The sequence below is a fragment of the Phlebotomus argentipes genome, unplaced genomic scaffold (genome assembly GCF_947086385.1).
Source record: "Phlebotomus argentipes unplaced genomic scaffold, Phlebotomus argentipes genome assembly scaffold_18, whole genome shotgun sequence".
Classification (NCBI taxonomy): Eukaryota; Metazoa; Arthropoda; class Insecta; order Diptera; family Psychodidae; genus Phlebotomus; species Phlebotomus argentipes.
In genome coordinates this window covers 15165085-15183789 of record NW_026776177.1, presented here as the reverse complement: position 1 = coordinate 15183789, position 18705 = coordinate 15165085, and the positions used below count along the sequence as shown (strand labels likewise).

At 40.3% G+C, this 18705-nt stretch overlaps 2 protein-coding genes across 21 annotated transcripts; one reads left to right on the top strand and one right to left on the bottom strand.

The window, feature by feature from the left end:
- Window positions 1-33: 33 nt before the first annotated feature.
- LOC132260695 (ras-related protein Rab-14) lies at window positions 34-3275 on the top strand. The gene is made up of 4 exons (XM_059758999.1): window positions 34-179; window positions 1396-1509; window positions 1574-1937; window positions 2416-3275. The coding sequence occupies exons 2-4, from the start codon at window positions 1404-1406 to the stop codon at window positions 2591-2593; spliced, it is 648 nt and encodes a 215-aa protein (XP_059614982.1). The 5' UTR covers window positions 34-179; window positions 1396-1403; the 3' UTR covers window positions 2594-3275.
- Window positions 3276-3353: 78 nt separating this feature from the next.
- On the bottom strand, window positions 3354-18703 carry LOC132260693 (inositol hexakisphosphate and diphosphoinositol-pentakisphosphate kinase). Of its 20 annotated transcripts, none has more exons than XM_059758987.1 (16): window positions 15328-15776; window positions 13491-13904; window positions 12877-13215; window positions 12706-12796; window positions 12191-12638; window positions 11560-12116; window positions 11321-11501; window positions 11061-11267; window positions 9957-10998; window positions 9438-9711; window positions 8833-8880; window positions 6134-7246; window positions 5087-5287; window positions 4440-4581; window positions 4156-4375; window positions 3354-4095 (listed from the first exon to the last, which is right to left on the bottom strand). In XM_059758987.1, the coding sequence occupies exons 2-16, from the start codon at window positions 13632-13634 to the stop codon at window positions 3412-3414; spliced, it is 5691 nt and encodes a 1896-aa protein (XP_059614970.1). In that variant the 5' UTR covers window positions 13635-13904; window positions 15328-15776; the 3' UTR covers window positions 3354-3411. The 20 variants fall into 20 exon arrangements, with proteins under 20 accessions (XP_059614970.1, XP_059614963.1, XP_059614961.1 ...); XM_059758980.1 differs by having other exon boundaries at window positions 5087-5296; window positions 15277-15775; XM_059758978.1 differs by having other exon boundaries at window positions 5087-5296; window positions 15328-15775.
- Window positions 18704-18705: the final 2 nt, after the last annotated feature.

Below are 18705 nucleotides of genomic sequence, written 5' to 3'. Positions count from 1 at the left end.
GGACCTCTCCGGAATCGCGATGACAAAGTCAGTCGGCCATATTTGTATTTTGTTTTGCTTCTAGGGAATTTTTCTCTTGCAAAGAGAAGCTGGAAAAGTGTTTTTTCGACCACTAAAGTGCACTAAAACAGTATTAGAATTGATATTAAATTCCTAAGACACCAAGGAAGAGGATAGAGGTGAGAAAATGTGTGAGATTTTCTGAAATTTTCCACCTAGAATTTGCGTCACTTCCAAGTTTCGCCATAGAAAATTTTTCCCACTTCCTCCTGCCTAAATAATCAATTTTATTCGATTTATGCTTGTTCAGCGTGTCTGCCAATTAGTCATGAATCAGTGAAGATTGCCCAGAAGGCAAGACCATGTGGAGTATTTGCAGCAAAAGACCTCAAGAATTGATGACTAATACTTGAGCAAACACTTTCCTAATTGCTTTGGTTTTCCTAATGGATCTGCAACAAAGAGATGCATTGCGAGGAATTTTCCTGCGATTTTCACTTGATTGTATCTTTTGAAGTGTCTGAAGAACTCTCTCTGGCACACTCCAAACGCGAATGCAGCATCCGGATGACTGCGGGCGACGATTTGGCTCGAGAGCCCGGAAAGGGGGTGGATGATTTGCCAGAATGGAGTCATGCGATATGTTAGTGATTTATAAAATCAATAATTACACGAAGGAAAAGTTTTCATTGCCAATGTTTGCCGCAGTTCAGTGGCACAAACTCTGACTTATTAATGTCGTACAGCAATGATGAACTAACTCGATCGTAGTTAAAAGCTGAGTGGTGTAGAAGACAAGAGGAGACTGAGAACCTATGCATGGAATGCGCGAAAATTGCTTGATGGGAAAATGTGCTTAAAAATACATTCTGTCAATATTGAGTTATTAAATATGTATGCGATGAATTCTTCTGCGAGAATTGTTAACAAGTGTTTAATATTTTTTCCTCTCGCAGCTGTTAAGCAGAAATTATTGTGCTGAGTGTGTCGAGAACAATCAGCCAAATTCTCTTCTCTCTCTTTCATTCTTTAACGAAATTTTGTATGCTAAACTTCTTATCAAATGCAAGTGATTACATTGTTTCCCATTAATATGTGTGTTGGAGACTAAATAGGCGCAGCTTAATTAAAATTCTCACTTTGCGATTATACTTGTGATATTAATTTTCCAAGTACTGCTTCTCCATTGCCTCCACGTTGACGAAATTGTCTTGTAGTCAGTTCTTAGGCGGCTCTCATCACATTCAGTAGTGTTTTTTGGCGGAAGAGCAACCATGGAGACTCTCAACAAGTTTTATTTGTACATTGGGATGGATAATTACTGTACTTATCTCAATGTGGGGTGTATTCACATAAGATGTTTTCTAATTTGAGACTTTTCTCCGCTGTTTTCAGTATCCAGAATGTCGGCGGGTCCGTACAATTATAACTACATCTTCAAGTACATCATAATTGGTGATATGGGAGTGGGCAAGAGTTGCATTCTTCATCAGTTTACAGAGAAGAAGTGTAAGTGACTGTTTGAGGGAAAAAAGAGCATTTTTAGTGATTCTTCGTCGTTTTTTCCTTGCAGTCATGGCCAATTGCCCGCACACAATAGGTGTAGAGTTCGGCACGAGGATAATTGAGGTGGCGGGTCAGAAGATTAAGCTTCAGATCTGGGACACGGCTGGCCAGGAGCGATTTCGTGCTGTGACCAGATCGTACTATCGCGGAGCCGCTGGTGCTCTGATGGTGTACGACATCACGAGGCGATCGACCTACAATCATTTGAGCAGTTGGCTGACAGACACGCGAAACCTGACAAACCCCAGCACTGTGATCTTCCTCATTGGCAACAAATCCGATCTCGAGAGCACACGGGAAGTCACCTATGAGGAGGCCAAACAGTTTGCCGATGAGAATGGCTTGATGTTCGTGGAAGCGAGTGCAATGACGTAAGATTTGATTTGGGAAAAATTGATTAATCTATCAGCTGAATATCATAGATAATTTGTTCCAGTATCACTATCTCATATTTACTCACGAAAACCAATGTTAAGAGGTCATAAAAGTCAGAAAGAAAAGGGAAAGAGTGCAAATATTGACTGGCCAAGCAGTGGAGATTTTCTCAAAAAAAATCCACTCCTCTAATCAAAACTTAGAAATACAAGGCAAAATGCAAATGAAAGAAACCGATAAACGCTAGAGCAGTGGAAATACTTGCGATAACACTTATTGTGGTTGTGAGAAAACAATGGATGAAAAATGTATTTTTGCATGGAATATTGGGGGATTTTAATCGAGAAATTGTCGTGCATTTACTTTTGCATGAGCAAATTTATTTGAAATGCAAAATGAGGTCACTAACCATTGAATGCATGGGAAAGAAGATTTTTATCGTAGTTTTTCACGAAGTATCTGTATATTTTGCAGTGGCCAGAACGTGGAGGAGGCTTTTCTGGAGACAGCCAAGAGGATTTACCAGAATATTCAGGACGGTCGTCTGGATCTGAACGCTTCGGAGTCGGGTGTGCAGCACAAACCGTCCCAGCCGAGCCGAACCACCCTCAATAACGATACTCAAGCGCAGAAGGATAATTGCGCCTGCTAATTCAGTTGTATGTACATTTTCCTTAGTTTCCCAAATCGTATCCCCTTCAATGTCCAGTTTTCCTCAATATATCTACAGATTAACATGAAGAGAATCACCAAAAAAAATCTGCGCGTTTGATTGTATCTTAGAGCTACAATATCTTTCCTCATTGTGAACGTCTTTGCCTCTTATCCATCTCTCTGGGTTTAGAGAGATGAGGAAGAGGGAATTTCTGATGAGGTTCATTAATAGAGAATTTTTGTAAATAAAATAATCGATAACATTTTATCTATAGAAGAGAAAATTAGAAGTGCAAAAAATAGTTCATGAGCACCTTTTGGGAGTCTCTTGTTATCCAATGGAAAGAAACACAGAAACAAAACCACGTAAACATGTCAGAGAAAGAAGTGAAAGACTCTCATTGAGGAGGCAAATATGAAATGTGTATATGTAATGTTAGAAAATGTGTGTCCTCATTGTTTTTTCTTTTTCGTAAGGATTGAATAGGAAAAAGTGTATTAAGAGGAGCCCTAAATATTTGAAATTAATTAAAACAAAAAGAAGAGAATAATCAAATTACCGTTTCATCATCTGAGAAATCCGTAAAAATTTGTCCTAGTGTTGAAAAAGATGGAAAAACAATTTATAAGGAAAAAAAATGCAGTGAAAATGTACCAATAATTGGTGCTCTTTGACATTAAAAATAAAAAGTATTTTAAGACATTCCAAAATATTTTCTTTTCTTGCAATGGCAAAAGATGTCTTCCGAAAAAATCTGTTTCTTTTTCTCATTAACAGCAATTTATTTATTGAATTGTCAACATTGGAATAGAAGCTTAATCCTCTTTGGTAGCCCTCGCCTGACTCTCTTGGCATGCTTCAGGAACAATAGTAGTGGTAAAGCGATTAGCGGGTGCGTCAGCGGGCGCATTTGCCACCACGCCTTGGCTGATGGTTCTGCGAAAGAGATCACTGTTCTGGGAGAATTGCGTCTTGCCGTGGAAGCTGTTGGCCACCCTCTTTGGTGGCGCTATGAACTTCTCCTTCACCACAAGAGCGCCCGGAGCATTGGAAAAAATCTTCAGGTTAGCACATGACTTGGTTTTGGCTTCTTTGTTGATCTTCTTCTGCCTCGGAACTTCGCTCTCGGCCACGGAGCGATTGATATCGTCCGCAGAGATGCAATAGTGAGGCTGATTTTCACCTGGAAGTGGTTCTCTGGCAATCATCTTACGAGACTCCCTCTCGTACGCACTGATTTGCTTCTGGATGCGCGGACTTCGCCCGCAGGGCTTTGGCATGGCGCCTGTTAGATACATGCCGTCCTCTGACGAGCACTTCTCGCTCAGCTTCCTCTTGATATTCATCACGGAGGTTTGATAGGTCTCCAGAGACTTCTTAAAGGGCTCATTGGCCACATTGAAGCTCTTCAGGTTGTCCATTGAGAGGAATCCATCAGTGGGGAAAGAAACATCTGCAGTGGCTGACACTGTGGTCTCCTCATCAGAATCCTCAGTGCCCTGTGACAAATAACATCGCATAAATGGTAAGATTCTGCAATTTCCCTCAAGCAACTCAACTATTTCATTCGTGGAAGAACCCTTAGTGGCGTCATTGGTGTTAAAATCAAAGTCCGATCCGGTACTGATGGGCGTCAATTCGCCACTGGCGCCCTGAGAGATATCCGTGCAGCTCAATGGAAGGCTTTCTAGAGTCAATTGATGACTCACAGCGCAGAGATCGGCGTCGAGAGTTGGGAACATCTGACACAGTTCAGCAGTGGCGCCCAGTATTCCCAATCTGATGGAAAAATGATGCTATCAGTGTTGCCTTCGCAAATTTCTTACAAGCTGAATACACTTACTCATCTGTGCTGTTGATGCTCGCCGACATATCCGTACTAGAATATCCTCCTCTGGAGAAGGACTCGGATATGTTGGGACTTGGAGGACCTCCACTGGACAAGGCGCTCAGGCTGCTCGTCATGCTGGACTGACCGCTCCAATCTAGCACAATCCCGTGCAATGAGAAACACCATTAATTCAAGAGAATACAGGAAAGTCTGCTGAAAGACGGTAGAAAGGATAGCGTTAATTTCAATACAGGTCACATTAGGTGATTATTGGGAGACAAATCGCCAAAAACTACACTTGGTTAGACTGAAATGTAGCGCAGATAGAGAGTAATCAAATTGTTTAAAATAAAGAGACCAACAGATGTCCGTCAGCAACAGATTTATTTCATCATATCTCATCTTTCAGGTTACGCTGTGGCTCAATATAAATCATCATCAAAGATGGTAGAGTATATGAATACAGAGAAAATAAGATTAAACTTAGAGAGATAGAAAAAAAACCAAAATAATAAATACAATTCTCATTCAATTTATCTATAAATTCAATTCTAGTACAGAAGGTATATATTATGTTTCAGAGAAAAGAACCAGAAGAAGTCTGTCTTCTTATTTCATGAAGAACAACCTATTCATGCTTGCATCGCCACCTTACTTACTTATAAACTTCTCCGGGATGGAGTTCTGTGGCGTCTGCACAGGCGTAGGCAGCGGCGTCGACGGATATTTGGGCGGTGAGGATGCTGGAGTCTTAAACATCGGAGCCGCCGTCATCGTCTCAAGGAAGGAGTCCAGCTGCCTGAGCGAGAGCGCATTATGGAGCGTCTCGAGAGGTCTGATGGACGGAACACCTCCAATTCCTTCAAGTACTGTGAACATAGTGAATATTCTCTTTCGACTATTTCTTTGCTAATCATTAGAAATTATTATACACATACAGAATTAGTTCAAAAACAGCGATACCTAAACGTTAATTTTCTAGTAACATGCATTGATTTAGGAAGAAAGTGACTAGCCACCAAAATAAGACAATAATTATTGTTAGTTGTTAGGGAAATAAACTACAAGATTATCTTGCGTGTACTTTAATTGCGATTCTCCATCATACCGAAATTATCCTAAGCATTAACATTATTGGTTCAAGCTAAAATTAGAGCCAATATTCTATTGAAAATAATGTGACTGTGAATATGTGATTTTATGGAATAATGAAATAATTAATAATTTATAAGCACCTGTAAGCAATATTCTGGTTAGAACATATTTTAGCAAAGATCGATGATACAAAAATATTGGGCAAGGATGTTTACATATTTTGGAATACACGCAGTCACAGGTAAAACCTTAAGTCAAATTGCCCAGTTCTAATGGAAATCTATCCTATAATAAGCAAAAATTTTGGTGTCTCATATTCATTTTCTGACCACTATTCCTCTTTCGAAGTACGAAATCTAATCCCATTGATCTGTGAATTTAAACAACCTCCGTACCGCTTCCTTCAGAAATCTCTACACCTTGCAGAAAAAAGACCAATCGAGCAAACAACCTAAACACATCATTTCTACTGTTAGTGAATTAAGAGTTCAGACGAGGATCGCTACACTGAGCCAGCATGAACTGGAGAAAACAACAGATACATAAAGAAAAAGGGAAAAAAACAACAGGGATGTTTTTCACCTAAGCTAGAGAATGCAAAACAAATTTACCTGATGGTGACGCCGTGCTGGGTATCATGTCCCTCAAATTGGGCGCCGACGAGCTGCCACTGATCACCGCTGTGCTAAATAGACTATTGGTGCTGGCCATTTTCTTGCTAAATCCGCCAAAACCGAACATTTTGAAATAGCTCATCTGGCCGGCAATGCTGTGTCGTTGACGCCTCACGGTGTTTGTCGATGATGATGTCTGAACGGATGAGGCGGCTGTCGTTGTCGCCGTGATATCTGAATTGTGTTGTTGGGTTTTGGTTGATGCATGAGCATGGGAACATGTTGGTGTGGTTGAAAGAGAGGTGGACACATTTGTTATGACACCATGATGGGACTTGGCATTAGTATCATTGCACCTCTTTCGCATCACATCAACACACTGTGTCGCTGTCTCATCGACAATGTTGCTATCATCGTACGCAATTAGTGTGGTGTTAATGAGACCATCTGATATGGACTTTGTTAGATGACTCGACACGGGATCACCGTCATTATTGGTCATATGTAATTCATGATAAAGTTTCTCAGCTGTGCTGTGTCTCTCGTGTGTTGGTGAATCAACCAAGATGCGTGGTAAGTTAACAATAGCACTGCTAGCCGCTGTATCACGCATGCACAGGCACAGAGTGGCCGGTGCTGAATTTGCACGCCTCTTCTCCTCCTCGCACGCCTCGTCAGTATCAACCGCCGCCACCGCAGCGCCCACCTCACTGCCCCCATCGAGCTCCAGCATCGACGCCACGGGATTGTGGAGCGTGCTCCGCCGGTGCGCACCGCCCTCGGCCTCCGGCGACGACTCCACACCATCCGTGACCGACAGACGCAGGAGACACGTGCAGGACAGCGGGCGCTCATTGGTCGCCATCAGCGAAATCCGACTGCCGCTGAGCGGCCGGACGCTGTACAGGCAGGGCTCGTTGTCACACGCGCCCGCCACGTCCGGACTCGCGGGATTGGATTTGAAACTGATTGCCGACAGGGGCAGCTCGTTAGTGGCCGAATTGATATCGTACAGCGGAGTCGATACTGACGACTTCTTCCTCCGCTCTCTACCATGCACAGGAGACACAGGAGGCAAAGCAGCACCGAGCATGGCATCTAGCATGTCTTCTATACAGACAACAGAGGGTCAATTCAAAAACCAAAAAGATCGGAAGTACACAGGTTATATTGGATCACACGAGATTGATAAATGGGATTTTCAGAAAATCATAAGTTTTAAATTGTTTGCAGATGGCACAAAAAACATTAGTAATTTTGATAAAAAGTATTGTACAAAATCAAAAAGATAAAAACACCACAATATAGACAATATAGGATCAATCCACAGAGATAGAACAAGGATATCAAAATATCAAGCGGTGAATGATGATATTTTTTAAACGTTATGTTTTTTTTTTAATCCAATCATATTATTTTCATGTGGCATTAATCAATTAACAGAATTACCACGAGTAATTTGGGTGGTGATTTTTTTGGAACATGAAAGAAATTTTTTAAAAGAAAAATAAAGAGAAATATTAGAAAATTAAAGTATAGACAACCATTTTGAGTGATTTCTCAACTATAAATAATTCATTATTTTTTTCCACTTTTGTATCTTTCAATTTTCGCCAAACCAACCAACGCTTTGTTACAGAAGCATCAAATCATCAACTCAGCAAATTCCTTTTATCATGAATTAATTGACACAACAACACGTCTCTTATTAGTATCCATGACATGCAGTTAGTGGGTTTTATTTTCCCGAACGTCATCTTTCTTTTTTGGGAAATCTTACACTTGAAACTGTCTGTTCTCCTTTTTATTTAAATCATTTTGTCTTGTTGTCTGAGACTTTGAGAAAGTATCTCACAGAAGATTTGTGGGAAAGAACTCAAGGAAATCTCATTAGTTGTTCAAGAAAACACAGACACAAATAAAGGCTTTCGTGCCTTTATTCTCGATACAGGAAAATGTATCACTTTGTGCCTTCTCAACCATCTAATGAGGATGATTGTTGGGTGGAGGCGCTCTCCAACTCCCCCAATTTTGATCTGTTGGGTCAAAGACACGGTTCAAAAGTCGGCCAGATGTGCAATTTCAAATTGATTTTTCAATGTTCTTTTGTCATTAGTCGTCTTCTCACTCTCTCCCTCTTCACTTTCCCTCAAAAAACAATTCAGAAAAAAACATCCTTAAATTAGTGGATTCTTTAGTTTAGTTGTAAAGACAATAGATATTTAGAGAAAGAAGAAGAAAAAATAATACTGAGTACAGAGTTCTAGATAAATAAAATACTGAGAAAAAATGTCTCTAACTAAAAGACACAGTTGAAAAGATAAAAAGTCTGCCAATTGTGATAGGATGATACATAAGACAATGGATTTGATTGAGTGAGAAAAGTATTAAGCAAAATATTTTCTAAATATTGAGAGAAAATTTGCAAATAGCGAAAGAATAATTTTCAATATTTGAAAAGTGAAAAATTTACAATCGCCACTCAGAGAAAAGGTCGCAACAACACGCCTAAGTATCTGAGTAATGATTGTATTATAAGATTCATGCCACAACTTTCAGCCTCCAGCATTTTAAAATAAATAATAAAGTATTCTTCAATGATTCTTCGTTTTCCTGACAGTATTGAGCAAAATATCAGCAAAATGTCAAATTAACAAGAAAATGCACCATCGAATGGATGATTTGTCACGATTTACCTTCGTCATTAACCGCTTGGAGACTTTGGTATCGTGGATAGTGCTCGGCTAAGAGGGAATTTCAACATTAATGATCATGAAGGGATTCACCGTCCCTCTTTACTGTTTTAGAAAAGAAATCTAATGGTTTGTGACTCCCCAATGCATTAGGTGAGATGTTTTCTACACACCCAAGTAAATGAGATAGAAATCTAACAAGTACAGTAAAGGTAGCTCTACTTCTCAACTAGCGAATATCAAAAAGTAAAACGATTAAGAGAAAACTTAAAGGAATGATTTGTGAAAGAGCACTGTCAAGTTACAAATGATATACATACATGCAACTCATTAATCCATAATAGTTCATTATCTATCCATTACATCTCTCTGGCAAAATGTCAATATTTCTCTTTTTATCTTTATCCTTTTTTCTTCTTCCACGATATAAGAAAAAGACCATTATGTCAGTAATTTCTAGATAAATAATAGTGAAATCATCAAGCAAGGAAATCATGTTATTTCCGTTAAGGGAAACCCCCGACTGAGGATGATTGAGTTAAGTTTCCTCATCGTTGCGACAGATATCAAAGAGATGAAAGTTAGAGTCAATTCTACGAAAACCCTACCTTTAGCCTTGGACTGTGTTGTTTCGTAGGATCGAGATCTTGGCTCAGTGTCTGGACTCATAGATCTCGTTGCACCCAGAGATCCTCCCTGTAATTGCTGCTGTGAAGCCAATTCCTTACTCAATCTCTTTGCCAAATCCATCGCTTCGTGACCAGAAACCGTGTGACATGATCCAATGGGAATTGGCTCAGATGACTTGATTTTTGGCGAGTTGAACTGATGAAGAGGAGCAATTTCCGACGGTGAATTCTCACCTTTCGATCCTTTGGCGCTCTGCAAAGACATTATTAAATTTTCAATTTAATACCTAAAGCTATTTTCGTCACTTTCGTGCTCAAATAATCCATTAATATCCTCCACATGCCGTGTAAACAATTAAAATTATTCAGAGGCATTTGGACATTTTCCAAAAATTTTAGACTCTATTTATATTCCCACAAATATGCCAGCAATTATAATTGCTAATTGAGAATTATTGCATTTTTGACAAACCTTCATCGCTTCAATGAATAACTCACCGAATCTGTAGCATCGGCATTCTGTGGAGTGTTTTGGGCGCTCTCCTCCTCATTCCCAACATCTCCCTCCTCGTCAATCCTTGTTGTCATGGAGTCCTCTTCTCCACTGGTGCTCTTCGAAGTCACAGAATCGTTGCGACTGTGCGGCCGAAATCCCGGGCCAGGTGGCAAATTCTTCTGGACACAGCAATTCACACCAGGCGAGAAGTGAAGCTCCACATGAAAACGCTCTTCTGAGCAGGGATCCTTTGTTGGATCCTCATACAACATGATCACAATTTGAGACATATAATTCAGCTCAGAAACCATCGAGACATACTCCATGGCTCTTCGCCACTGTTCATCCGACAGCGTGTTGAGCAATCCGCCATAACGCAGCACCGTAAGGAGGGAATGAACGTGACTCTCACTGGTGAAGTACAAGCGAGTCCTCACGTGCCTTCCTGGACTAGACACTCCATGGCTATAGCGCGGATTGAGTCGATTGACACTCTCATCGCCCGCTTCTTCGATATTCCTCTGCAGATCCGACTTGATCTTCTTTAGCAAAGGCGTGCAAATGCCCTGACCAATGGCAATCTTCTCCTGCACTGTCAATCCGTACTCCTGAGGTATGACAATGTCTGCCAGATACTTAGCATTGATGTACAATTCCTCAGCTTGCTCAAACTGGAGTGTGTGCTGATTGTGTTGCAAATCATACTTGATACAATCATAGATATCTGGGATCTTCGAGATGTCAAATGTCTTAGTTTTCGTAGAGAAATCCTTCTCAATCTTCCCCCAGCGTCTGCCCATGAGTTCCCAAGTTTCCCCATGATACAGAATTGCGTCTCTTGTTTTGGGATCATCTCTCTTCACAGCAATCACCGCCATCAAAGACTGAATCAAACTACAAACATGCGTGCAGCATTTCACCGGATTCCTCACAAAATCCAACGCTTGATTTATGCTCACACTGTTTCCAGGATTGATAGCCTCGCGATCAGCTTGAGTAAAATCTCTATCAATCTGCATCAACTCATGAAGGCGATTCTTGGCCCTGAAATTACACATATTCCAATTGAAGAACAAACAGCTTTACATGCAATGAAGCAACCTTACATATTTTGATATTTGCTAGAATCACAGTCATTGTCCAAGAGTCCATTTGTGTTAGCACTCTTCACCATTTGTACCAGAATGGGTGTCAATTCACCCTCGAGTGCGAGAAGACCTTTGGCAAACGCCGCCGCCGTCATCTGCACTCGGCCCTCATCGCTGGCGTAGATCTTCAAATCGTGCCGAAAGGTGGAATGCAATCTGGAAATACTAGAAATTTGTAATGCCACCCGCCACAACCACTCCATTTCCCATGGATTCACCTCAGTAGTCCTAAACCCTGTGTTCCCGAATAGTCATGCCTTCCCTGCCCTCCAGGATACATGCACCGAAAGATTCTGCCTAGTTCCTCGGCCTGCACCCGACCCGCCGGTGTCAGCTCGCCGCCCCACTTGAGTATGAGCACAAGAGAAGGCTCCTTTGGCGCATCTGCTAGTGACATGCCTTGAAATTAAAGACTCTTCCGTCAAATGGAAATCCGGGACAGAAGGAAAGAACTCACCATCGTCGGAACTCGAGCCACGAGGACGTCCTTTTGGCTGATACTTCATTTGCACCTTTCGATTAATCCCTGAAAAGTGGCCATACATCTCCAGGACGGACTTCAGTTGCTCCAGTTTACCCTGTTTCTCCTCCACCTCAGACTCAGCCGATTTTGTCTGGATCTCCGTGAGAAGGTATCGCGCAATGTCCAAGATCTCCTGCAGTTGCTTCGGACGTTTCAATTTCACATGACCGTGCTTGTAGCCATCGTACTTCTCGAAGATCTCAAAAAACTTGGGGTGTCGCACTTCCACCTTCATCTTCTGCTTTGGTGTCCTATCACCGTGCCTTATTACAGCCACGACACACCTCAGCTCCATCATTTTGCCGAAAGTCGTGGGCACAATTGGCGGATCGTCCAATTGAAATGGCACAGACCAGGGAATGTGGAGGGTTGGCGTCAACTCCCTCAGTATCATATTGCCGAGTATTTTAGCACAATCATCGTAATACTTGTTTGAATTCTTAACAAAGCTGAAACCATTCACGTCGCAAACGTAAGACTTTCCATTGGCCCTGTGATGTTCCAGAGAAATTGCGGGTAAATCATTAAAATGAAGTACATGCATGTCAAAGTCATATGGACTCACCTTAGTAAATCGAAACCACAGACGGTCTGCTTGAAAGCAAGACAGACTTTGCGCGATATCAACTTTTCTCCATTGCTCAGTATCACAGGATATCGAATCTCCTTCCCTTCTCGATCACGCTCAACCTTCCCATCGAGAGCCGGGCTTTTTCTCGCCTCCGCATGAGCATAATCCGGTCCCACTGTGTACACCTTCACATCCGTCCCATCCGTTGGCATAAAGTCCTCATAGATGAAAGACCCCGTCTTCCTCACCCGAGACTCTGGCGAGTAAACACTGCTCCTGCTGCCAATCTTGCGAAAAAGCCGCTGACTACCGCCTCCAGCAGATGTTGGATAGTAAATATAGATGTTGTGATCTTCAGCTGAGACGGGCTTCTCCACAAAAGGCTTGTTGAAGATCACCCCATTGACCTCCACATGATCCTCGCTCTCTAAAAGTTCGTGATCTATTTGTCAGTGAAAGAAATCTCGTGAGATCTTCAGAGAAATTCTAGTGAATTGACAGTCATTTACGTTTTGGATCAGGAGAATCACGATCAAGTACAGCATATCGAGGAATCTCGATGCCTTCACTCTCCAAGATTGAATAAACTTTCCGACGATCCTATTTTAGAGAAGATCAAAGGAAATCTTAATTATTCTCATGATCAAAATTGATTGATTGCCATGTGATTGATCTAATACCTGAATATCATACTGCGTGTGAAGATTATTGATCACGTACGGCTTTCTCAGCTGAGCATAGTTGACAGCCTTCTCCAGAGGGAAGCCCTTCGAGTGGAAGGATATCAGGCAATCACAGACTGGCCACTTCTCCACAGGATCTTTGAGGATCACTTCTTCAGGAAACACCACGATCTTGATGTACTCAAACTCCTGGAGACGCGTTAGAATCTCCTTCATTGGCTTCGACTGTGACTTCTTCGCCATGGCGCAAACGCCAACGACCACTTGCTTCCCGGAACATGATGACACACTCCCATCAGAATCAATCTCCGTGCCATCGCAGAGATCAATATCACCCTAGCAAAGAGGGAAGAGCACAATTATTACTTATCACACTAATGGAATTAGTTCGATCTTGTGATCGGGAGTGACTAGAGATCACGCAAGATCGATAGAGATCATACGGGAAAACGCACGAATGAAGATAAATTGAGAAAATTCAATTCACATGATGACTTATTACTCAAAGATTGCCATCAAAGCTAATAAAGTAATGGACGAGAAATGAAATTTAATGATACAATTTTGTCACGAGACTTGGAAAGAAGAAATAGAGAAACAAGACAATTTACATTCATGCATTCGTCACAGTAGCAGAATTCATTGTAGTTTTCTTCATCGTCATCATTGTCATTACTCAGATATCCATCGTGACATTTCTGCCTCCGTCTCAGTCTCTTCAATCTCCACCAATCTTTCAACCACGACCACTCCATCGCCGAACTCTCCACTTAATGTTCTCGTCACAATTTTCCACCCAAAAGTCACATGAAAAATCGCAAATCATCTGCAAATTTTCATATTTTCTCACACATCATTATAAAAGCACTCTTCAATTACTGGAATGTTTCCATTTCAACTTTTTACACACTCCAGATCAACAAAAATGTAGTTGATTGTTCTGTTTTCCGTCTCGCGATGAAAACTATGCTCGATAATATTTGTTTGCCTTCCTCTCAAAACATACTTTTGCGATTAATTTTTCACTAGAAGCCAATTGAGAATTTATGATCCATTGAAAGAGAGAAGCAGAAAGAAAACTCTCAGACTGATTTTTATTAATGCTGAACGCGACGACTCAATTGATTTTTCGATAATCCTTCTTCCCTCTTCTTTGGCCTCTTGAATGCAAATAAAGCGTCTTTCATAGGGTTTCAAGAGGCCCACAAAACACGCAATGATGATGAAACTCTCCAAGTACTAGAGAATAGTTTTAGGTCTATTTATACGTGATCTTCTCTATAACAATATTTACTTCTCGAAGCAACGATCATTTGCCAATGACAGACGCGAGCTAACTGGAAGGTATAGCGAGAGAATGCGTCAATTAGACACAGAGAAACGATTTTGTTGACAATGGATTGATAATGTGATGATAAGGTTACGTGTGATATCTCTCTTTCTGTCGCCTCCACCTTTATATACCTTATTAGATACGTGCTGAAGAAATCTAACCTTCACCCGCTAATACTCTTAACCACCACAATTTTCTATTCATCTTGAAAATTACGGAGATTCTCAGCACGTTCTTATCCCACGGTTTTCCCGTTGCGCGTGGAGGTAATTGTATTGAAAAATTGCACATTTCGACCTCTTATTCGCAAGAAAATACACTGAAGCACTGCCTCGTCAAATATTGACCTCAGATTTCCCAATATTTACTCGATAAAATTACTCATGAGTCGCTTTTTTTCATTCGTCACTCGCGAAAGAGAATAAAATTAGCAGCGATTGTGTTATCGCATTAAATGGAAATCAGAAAAATGCATTTTCACTTTACAATGAAATCACCATTCGCATATCGCACTCTAGCGTGTGCAATGTTCCACTTAAGACGCTTTAATTCCTGAACTCTATCTTTCAAGTGACCAATTAATTCAAATTAAATTGATTGATTTGAAGGAGATGCAAAAAATCCAGCACTTCAATTTGTCCTCACGCGATTGAGTTAGAAGAATAAAAAAAATCACGGCATTCCGCTGTGGACGTTGCGTGAAATCTCTCGATAACTTTGTGTATCACTGAAAATATCCACGGCTTTTGTGCTTCTCTAAAGTGCACTTTCGGCTAATATCCTCAGAGGCTTTCATCGTAATAAATTTCAACTCAAATGGATCTATATTGACGAATACAATTCGCTCTAGTGAACATTGTGTGTGACTCCCAAGCCGTTGAAATATAGGTCATGTATTTTAATATATTTCACTCATGTACTTGATCTTTATACGAAAGAAGAAGTCACAAAAATTCCCTCTTGTTTCATCACACTCTTTAGCCGCCACCCGCGAGTTAATCCGACCAACGAGTGACGCGAGGAATAAGGAAAATTTTCACCGAAAAATCAATTTACGTGCCCACCATTGAGAATTGTACTGTTCGAGGGCAAAAACTCATCAATATTTGACTAACTTTTTTACTACTCTAAACATTTATTACACAATCAACCTCACTGTCCTGTTCTTTCTCTCTCTCTCGCTCTCGTCTCCCCTTCACATTTACTTTTCTTCACTCTTTATCACGATAAAAACACGATACTTCAGCATATTCGTGTGTGCTGAAATTATCGAATTTTTCCAGTGCCATTCCACTCTTTCAACCACAAAACGAATGCGACTTATCTACTCATTTGATAATTTTTGTCACTCAAACTACCAAAAAAACAAGGCACAAAGATAGGGAAAAAGCATCGACTTTGTCGTGAATGTAAATCTACAACACACGCGCCAGCAGATGCGAAGAAAACACGGAAAATGTAAGCCCGAAGAAGTACCAGAAAGACTTCTTAGTGACAACAAAGCTCAATACTGACTAAATAAAAGTCTCTCTTTCGGTGGGATATAAATCTATGCTGGTGTCGCTGCGAGACTCAGCATTTTATTGTGAGCAAAAATGTTGAGGCATACACAATAATTTTGTATACAAGAGTCCGATCGTCTTACGATACTCTACGATGGAATTTTCATCGCACTTCTGCCTGAAGAGATACAACCACATTCTGCTCATCTCACTCTACACCCATCAAACGCGAAGGAAAATACTAAATGACCCTCTTCGGATTTTCCGCCGCACTGACAGGAAAATTCAAATAAACATTTTAGAAGTGTGACTCTTATTGATTTGAGAGTCATTAATGCGGAAAATCGTTGAAATAAAACCCTTTTGAATCGTCAGGCAAGTTCATTTGAACTCATTAAATTATCCTTTCCATTATGCAAACACTCATTACGACTTATTGGAATTAGATCATTTCCATTTTTGACTCTTGCATTGTAATATGAAATTGCAACAATAAACAAGTGTTATCTTTAATTAAAATATTACAGCAAATATTTGCCACATAGCACAGAAACTCTTTATCCATATTTGCTTAACATGTTGTCAAAGAGTGATATTAAAACTTGTTTGCTTCTCTCCATGAGAAAATATTTAAATTTTTATCAAACCCCAATAAACAATGAATGTTTCCTTTCCTGAAATTGCACCTCTAAGCGCATTAAACCAACTAACCTGATAAAACATTGAAATAGTGGCAAAATGCAGCATAGAAAATGCGGCCAAATAGTAAAATTCTCGTACAGCGATTTGAAATAATTAATATTCAAAATGAGAGGTCTCTAAATATCGCGCAGGTGTTTTAGCATAAGGCCCTGAATATTGCGCGTCTCTCTGGCTCTCATTGATACTATTCTATGATAACGTGAATATTTAGTCGACCAATTTACACTAATTTAAATCGCGAAGCACTCTCTTAATTTTGCCAACAAAGCTGCCTTGTGAGATATTTTGAAGCGGATTTTAATGAAGATAAAAAAAATGCACTGACAGAATGCGTCAATTAGCACATTTGGGCATTTGCTGACTCAACTGACATCCCATCTAGAGAAAAACTGACTATCAACACTTACTTCCAGCTCACCAAAATACATCTCGTGCCACCACAGGCTATTTTCCCTCATTTTCACTGTTGAATCCATAATGAGATGCCATCAATATTCAAAGACGAATTCTCAAGAGATACCAATTTAACTAATGTTTCGACGCACTTTTCCACCTTTCCAAGCACTCCACACCAACTAGTCTGGTGCTTCCCTCGCGGAGGCACGATTATTTATCCAATGAGACTTTCTCATATTGGTTTAAAAATAATATTCTCACGCAAAAAGAAAATATATATAGAGATGGCTTTTAAATGTATCACACACACTTTGTCGCTCTTTCAACTGAGCCAACAAACCGCCTCTGTGAGCATTTTTCCCCTCGCGGAAATGCTAGAACGGGTTTTTCTGTCTCAGGTAGGCGCACTAGGAAAAAGCAGAGCGACCGCGGGATGGGTGAGAATGTTTTTAAAGCTCAATGGACTGCGAAATTAAATAATAAAATCACAAAGCTCACATATGCGAGGTGGTGTACAATTTGCACTTTAAATTACTAAATTAGAGCGATAAAAGTTATAGCATGGAAGAACCGAGATAGAGTGAATTTCTTTATGGACGTCACCATTTGTTAATTAAAGTGATAGATTGTAAATGAATCAAATTGATAAAATGACTACAAGATTGTTATACTCATTGCAATAATATCTGGACTTCATATTCACATTACAATTTCACATTACAATTTCACATTATATTCTCGTAATCTTCAATGATTTATGAACTATGACCACACTTTCAAGACGAACATGACTTATCAAGTTGGCAATAAAGATTTGATAACAAGTTTATCCTTGAATTTCTAGATAATAACCTGCAAACTACTCAACTCTGGCTGGAATATTTCTCAGGTCATCCATTCTATAAATCATTAGCCTTTGGTTTGCAAATAAATATGGAATTGAGGTCATTGCCATTGCTGCCTTTTGCGTCACACATCATAGCTAAGATGCAGTGTATTTCATCAAAATTTAGGACTTTTAGACTTTTAAGGTATTCTTGAGTTGAAAATCTATTACAACAGCCCAGAACAATATTTACACACTTTGCAATGGTCTTAGGTCTTATCACTAAATTGATACTCTTATAAACAATCTTGTTTACTCAGGCGAAATGGTGTGTGTTTGTAATCTTATCTCAGTTGTCCACTGTAAACCACATCTTAGTGGAACATTTTAGCACGTTCTCGGATTAGCGAAGAGTGTCTGGCATTTAATTCCTGCAATTTTGTAAAACTTTTTCCGGTCGTCTTCTTACCTGCAAAATCATAACAAAACATGCAAACATTAGATTCTTCTTCAACAAATCGATCTTCTCTGTAGACTCACCTCACCGACATAAAACCCTGGCCGATTGTTGGCTTGCTGAAGGCCTTGATAGCCCGTCTCGAGCTCAGTATACGACATTCTCAATGCAGTTGTGTGGCGGATCGATAAAATTGCAAACTTCCGGATGACGCAGAATACGGGAGGCGTCGAAACTAGCCCACCTGTCTCACACTCTCACTCACTCCACCAAAAAGCTCCTGTACCAATTACCAGATAGATGTGTACCGCGTATTTTTGGTACATGAGTACTCGATATTATCACTTGGCAGAGAAATTTTAAATGTATATTTAGCGTTGATGAACTCTCCTGCAAACTCGGTCGCACGCCATTGATTTTTTCTCATCATCATTTTATCCACTACCGCACACCAAACTGACCAAACTTTACTCAACACCTAAAGCATGCACTCCCAATACGGAGTTGTCACACTTTACACTAAATTTCCACACAGATTTACAGGCTTTTTGGCGATTTTCTGTGGCCTCGCAGAGTTTTCACTGCACACAATGATGGCCGTAACAAATAA